Source organism: Quercus lobata, chromosome 2 (genome assembly GCF_001633185.2).
Source record: "Quercus lobata isolate SW786 chromosome 2, ValleyOak3.0 Primary Assembly, whole genome shotgun sequence".
In the NCBI taxonomy this organism is placed as follows: Eukaryota; Viridiplantae; Streptophyta; class Magnoliopsida; order Fagales; family Fagaceae; genus Quercus; species Quercus lobata.
In genome coordinates this window covers 24338497-24345027 of record NC_044905.1, presented here as the reverse complement: position 1 = coordinate 24345027, position 6531 = coordinate 24338497, and the positions used below count along the sequence as shown (strand labels likewise).

The window sequence follows — 6531 nt, the reverse complement described above, 5'->3', positions numbered from 1 at the left end:
ATGGGTGATGAAACACGTAATAATCATGAGGAGAATAGAAGAACTATGTATGAATTGTTGCATCCCACACAAAATTCTGTTCCTTCATGCATCGTGTTTCCACCTAATGCACCACATGTAGAACTGAAACAAGGTTTATTAGCAATACTTCCTGACTTTAGGGGACAAGAAAATGAAAATCCTTATGTCCATGTTAGAGCTTTTGAAAAGGTAATTAGTAGTTTCTATGCACAAAATGTTATTGAGACTGCTAAGTTACGTTTCTTTCCTTTTTCACTTAAGGATAAGGCAAGAAGTTGGCTTTACACCTTGAAACCTAGGTCTATAGGTAGTTGGGGGGAGATGGCTAAAGAGTTTTTTAAGAAACATTTTCCTCCCCACAAAGTCTAGCAAGTAAAAAGAAGGATAGCTACTTTTGTCCAAGGAGAAAATGAGACCTTATACCAAGCTTGGGAAAGGTACAAAGATCTTTTCAATTTCTGCCCAACTCATGGGTATGAAGATTGGAGGTTGGTTAGCTATTTTTATGAAGGACTTACACCTAGGGATCGACAGTTTGTTCAACTCTCATACGGAGGGGACTTTTTACAAAAAGAACCCGAAGATGCAATGGATTATCTTGATGAGATAGCTGAAAACTCTAACACATGGACTGGACCTAGCCCTATGGACTCCACTGATAGGACTAGAACTAACACTACCACTTCTAGTGGAAGTGTTTTCAAGTTGAGGGAAGATGATAACATGAGTGCAAAAATCAGCATGTTAACTAAAGAAATTGAGGCACTCAAAATGAAAGGAAGTAAGAGTGTTAGTGCTACCTTTAGAGAGGACCCAATGGAGGTGTGTAAAATTTGTCATGAGATAAACCATGCTACAAATGAATGTGCATCACTTTCATCATTCTTAAATGTGCCAGAAGAACAAGTACATGCATTTAATTCATATTGGCCAAATAATTCGTCATATTCTAACAATTATAACCCAAATATGCGAAACCATCCGTATTTGAGTTAAAAGAGTGACAATGTGTTGAATCCTCCTGCTCCAAGGAATTTTAATTCACCACATTCATCATCATCATCATCATCATCATCATCTAGACCTTCCTTGGAGGATGCACTTAGTACTTTCATTCAAAGGCAAAGTAAGCAAAATCAAAAATTTGAATCCATGCTCACTAGGCTAGATGAAGAGGTAAGAGAGACCAAGAGTCATATAACTAGGCTTACAAATTCATTGAGTGGGATAGAGAGAGGGGAGCTTCCTTCCCAAACTCAACCCAATCCCATCAATCAAAATCTAAAAATTGGCTCTAAGGATAAACATGAGGAAGTAAAAGCTGTGACCATTTTGAGGAGTGGTAAAGAGATTAATAAAAGTTCTCCTTTAGTAACTAAGAAATCTAAAGAGACCCCAGTTGAAAAAGAGAAAGATGAAACTGAGTCACTTGGATTTGGTGAAATTGAACAATGCCCAATGCCTCCACCATTCCCACAAGCCTTAAAATTACATAGGAATTTGGACACCGCATCTGAGATATTAGAGCATTTGCATCAAGTCAAGATAAATTTGCCATTATTGCATGTTATCAAGCAAGTGCCTGCATATGCCAAGGTAATTAAGGACCTATGCACCATCAAGAAAAAGCATCATGTGAAGAAGACCGCATTCCTAACATAACAGGTAAGTGCAGTTATTCAACATAAGACCTCGCCAAAGTATAAGGATCCAGGTTGTCCTACGATCTCTTGTACTATTGGAGATTACATCATGGAGCATGCATTGCTAGATCTTGGGGCAAGTGTTAATTTGATCCCTTTCAGTGTATATCAAAAACTTGGACTTGGTGAGTTGAAACCTACTTCAATAACTTTACAGTTGGCTGATCGCTCTGTAATGGAACTGAGAGGGATTGTTGAGGATGTGTTGGTGAAAATTGAACAATTTTATTATCCTGTTGATTTTATTGTTCTAGATTACCAACTTGTTTTACATCCTAATGTTCATACCCCTATTATTTTGGGTAGACCTTTTCTTGCCACAGCTAATGCTTTAATTAATTGCAGGAATGGGAGAATGCAACTCACTTTTGGTTCCATGACTTTGGAGCTAAACATATTTCATGTGGCTAAACAACCACATAAGGATGATGACTGTGCTTATGTGAACCTCATTGGGGCGGTGGTTCAAGAAGAGTTTAATAAGAAATGTTTTTCTGATCCTTTTGAAACTCTTCTTAATAATTCTGTTGGTTCTTATGATTTAGAATGTGATATTCATGTATCTAAAAATTTTTCTTTGTTGGATTCCTCACAGGTTTTGGAAGAACAACAGATGATGGCAATTAATAAAGGGTGGAAGCCTTGCTTTAAGGAGATACTAAAAAATGAAAAAAAGCTCGTGCATTCAAGTGAAGAGGCACCACAGCTGGAGCTTAAGCCGCTGCCCGGTGGTCTTAAATATGCATATTTAGGCACAGGTAAGTTAAAACCTAGGTGGGATGGCCCTTTCATTGTAAAGGAAGTGTTTAACTATGGAACTGTAGTAGTTGAGGACCCTAAAGGTGGTAGGATTTTGAAAGTAAATGGACAAAGGTTAAAACCATTCTTAGGGGGAGTTATACCAGAGGAGGAGACTATGTCACTAAAGATCCCTGCCTATTGGGATGCTACGTGAACTCTAAAAGAGTCTTATGAAGTTGTACCATATTTGTTTTAATTTTCTTTTCTTTCTATTTTTTTTTCTTTTTGCCTTTTGTTTTTGTTTCTGTTTTTGTTTTTTTGTTTTGTTATTTTTTTTTTTTTTTGTGAGCTAACATTTGCAGGTGTGAAAGAAATTTCAAAAAATAAAAAAATAAAAAATAAATGCTTAAGATAAATTTCTTTCCTTTATACTTGAATTTATTTTAGCTTTGATACATTGAGGACAATGCAATATTTTAGTTGGGGTGAGAGGTTTAAACTTTTTGCTACACCTTGCATTATTTTTCTTTCTTTCTATTACCAAAAAAAAAAAAAAAAAAAACCTTGAATTTGAATGCAAAAGAGTTATAAGCTTTATTTTTATATCATGTGATGGAATGAATAATGCTGAGTTGGTTATACTATTTGCTATATTAAGACTCTTTCATGAAGAGTACAATTGGAAACTTTTGAGCACAATAGCCAGGTTAGTGGACGGTTGGATGTTGGATAAGCTGAAACTTAACCCAAATGGAGAGTTCTTGAGCTTTACTTTTCTTTGTGAGAGTATATCTTTGTTTGAACTCTTAAATTTCTCTCATATGCTTCAGTTTTTGTAAAAGATCTATATATATATATATATATATTTTTTTTTTGGTTGACTACTGGAAACATTATAGGGAGATATACCATGATCTTACTTATTTTTGTCCTTAGGCATATTGGTTTATGTGGAATTTTAGGAGATGAGAGCTTAAGGCCATCAATCTTTTGTCACCAGCTAAACAAATATTCAGCCTATTTTTACATTAACCATTGTCACCATCATTTGAGCCATTAGAAATACTTCTACAATACCATAAAACATTTTTATTTATGGGTATTCTCATGGGGGTTCAAGTTTTGAGCAATTGATGTGCTTAGATACCACTATTGTCTCTCTTTTCTTCCAAAAAAAAAAAAAAAAAGAAAGAAAGAGGAGACATACATAATCAATCAATAAATCATTGGTGTCTTACACATCTTTCATGTATTTCAGAAGGGTTATATGGTTGAGTAAAGGTTATTTTGATTCAAGTTGGTTGCTACTGCTATGAGTTGGGTTTGGCTTGAATTTTCTGCATTTGATTCATATACCTCATATTTCAAAGAGTTTGCCTTTACCTAGTCATAAGATTATACTACAACTGAGCTTAAATTCCTACTTGATCCTAAAGGTGCATGACTGATATGTGTTTGGGATAAAAACTAGGGATGAGAATGGTATTAATCTCATGTTTCCAGGAATTCAACATCCTTTCCAAGAGATCTTTTTCCGTTGTTTTAGCGGCTGTTTTTGTACACACATGTGATATTCTTAAAACTTCTTCTTTCCTTTTTGTTCACATGTGATTTGAAGAGAGAAACCATTACTTCTATGTGTGCTCTTTCAGAGTGTTGATGACTTAAAAGAGGTTTTGGAGTAGAGGCTCTAATCTAGATTATTCTTGGTCTATGCATATTTGGAAAAGCCGGTTTGATTGGATGGGCTATGCACACACACACTCCAAAAGTGAAGCTAGTGGAAACTCTTTAATATGATGAATAGGATCCCAACTCAAAATTGAAAGTTCATTTGTATGATATAATGATAAAGCAGACTAACATTTGCTGTAGGAATTTTCAAGATACCTTTGACTTTTGTGGGTAGAGTCACTGCAAACCCTCACGAGAGTAAACTCGTCCACTAGGGTGACCTAGGGGTTCAAAGACTTACTGCACATGGGAAGTGCAGTCGTGTAGCCTACGAAAGTGGCTTGTATTTTAGTTTTAATTTTTCACTTATAGTAGACATGGGTGCTTTGTGAATTGCTAGGGACTAGCAAGATTTAAGTTGGGGGGTGTGATAACGCCTTAAAATGTATACTTGTTATATATTTATGTGGGCGTTATCTCCTTATTACTATGCTTAATTTGTATCATTAAGCCATGATTTGCATTAATCCCTATTATTTATCTTTACATAATTTCTTGAATAAGATGCTATTATTGTGTGTAATTTTCTACTTTTAGGAAATCATGTGAGAAAGATGAGTTTACAGGAATTTGTGAGAGAATGGAGGCCAAACTAGAATTAAAGTGGAGCTAAAGGACCATGCTTAAATGTCTAAGGAGGTGCAGCTGGAGTGCTTGGATTGTCTACCATGATTGGAAGCTTCAAATAAGGAAAGAAATCAAAAAGGCAGAATTTGAAAAAGGAAAAATCTGATTTGAGCACTGATCAGTATTTCAGGCATATCTCTCTCCTAAAATATCTAATTGACACAAGGCCAGATGGGTTGGAACTGTGATTTAAATATCTACAACTTTCCAGTTTTAAGTTTTCCAAAATTATCAATTTTTAAAGGCCGAAATTAACTCACAAGTTACTGCTATAAACTTGGACGGAAATTAAAATAGTAAAAGTTTTATTTTCTTTGGACACTTAGACATTAGGGTTTTGAAGTAAGGCTGGGCAGAACGAATTTTGGCAGAGAAAACTTTGTATTTTTATTTCTCTAATGGCAACCTAAACTCTTTGCTAGGGCTAGGGGTTATGTTTCTTCTATACGGTATGAATATTCAATGTAATTCTTTCTAGAATTTTATCAATAACATATTTGATTGTTCAATTAGATTTCTTTTGATGTATTAGTTCTTCCATACTTTCAATAAGTTCAATCATGTTTTTCTTATTGTTTAGATGAATTTCTAATAGTTTCAAATAGAAATCAGGTTTTAAAGTGAATGGGTTTTCCTGAAAACTTTTCTAATCGCATTATTAATCGAGGTTATCATGCGTTTTTGAATTATCTCAGTTCAACCGAATCATAAATTTTTAATTGTATAAGAACAATCAATTATGAAATAGATATTTTCCTAGATCACAAAGAATCTCATATTGATATAGGGAAACACCCTGATACCCTAGTATTTACATTATTGATTTAAATAAGTTTTTATTATTATTTTTGTTAACAATTACCAAGCAAAAGTATTTTTCTTTTTCACCCAAATTGTTATTTAATTATATTGTCTTTGAATTTACCTTGCTCCTTGTGGTTCGACCTCGGTACTTCGAGAATTATATTGTTACGATCTCTTACACTTGGGAGTGAGCAAGCAATGCCCTTGAGGAGGTGTGCGGGCTGGATGCCGACACTGTGAGTAGATTTAAGGATAGGTTTCAGTTTTCGGAGCGGGTTCGTGTTCGTCAGCCTAATGAAAAGGATAGGGCTTGCCATTTTTTCCCTGGTGAGGTATGCTTTTATAAGGCGGCCTTCACTTGTGGGCTTAGGCTCCCTGTCCACCCATTCCTAATGGAACTTTTGGACCATTTTGTTATTGCTCCCGGGCAATTTATGCCCAACTCATGGAGAATTGTGGTCAACTGTATGGAAATATGGTTGGCTGCTAACGGAGACATGATTAAGGTAGGTGAACTCACCTATCTATACCGCTCGAAAGAGTCTGAAGAGTATGGATACTATGAGTTAGTTCCTTAGGAGAGAAGAACAAGGATTGTCAAAGGTTTACCTTCGTCCTTCAGGTATTGGAAATCAAGATTTTTCTTTGTGTCCAGGGATGATTTTGAAACTCAATCCAGCAGGGATTGGGGCGATATCTCGAGGTTGCTTCATCGATGGGGAACCCCGACCTTAGGTGCATCAGTATTTCTCCCCGTCGTTTTAGTTTTGTTGTATTTGCTGTTTATCGTCACTAACTCCTTTATCTTTTGTTTTACACAGTTAAGAGACGGCCTAAACTTAAAAGCAGGCATAAGGAGCGTATTGAAACCGTGATAGGATATGCCCGGACGATCGAAAGT

General features: G+C 35.6%; 1 protein-coding gene across 1 annotated transcript; it reads left to right on the top strand.

The window, feature by feature from the left end:
• LOC115961682 lies at positions 1-2679 on the top strand. Its single transcript, XM_031080621.1, has 4 exons — positions 1-328; positions 503-927; positions 1021-1617; positions 1687-2679. The coding sequence occupies exons 1-4, from the start codon at positions 1-3 to the stop codon at positions 2677-2679; spliced, it is 2343 nt and encodes a 780-aa protein (XP_030936481.1).
• The last annotated feature ends 3852 nt before the right edge of the window (positions 2680-6531 follow it).

What these genes read in the sequence shown, in the direction of transcription:
- LOC115961682 (XM_031080621.1), top strand. Translation starts at nt 1, where the DNA reads ATGGGTGATGAAACACGTAATAATCATGAGGAGAATAGAAGAACTATG. An exon ending in TAAATGTGCCAGAAGAACAA is followed by an intron (nt 928 to 1,020) that starts GTACATGCATTT and finishes TTGAGTTAAAAG; the next exon opens with AGTGACAATGTGTTGAATCC. An exon ending in AAGTGCCTGCATATGCCAAG is followed by an intron (nt 1,618 to 1,686) that starts GTAATTAAGGAC and finishes CTAACATAACAG; the next exon opens with GTAAGTGCAGTTATTCAACA.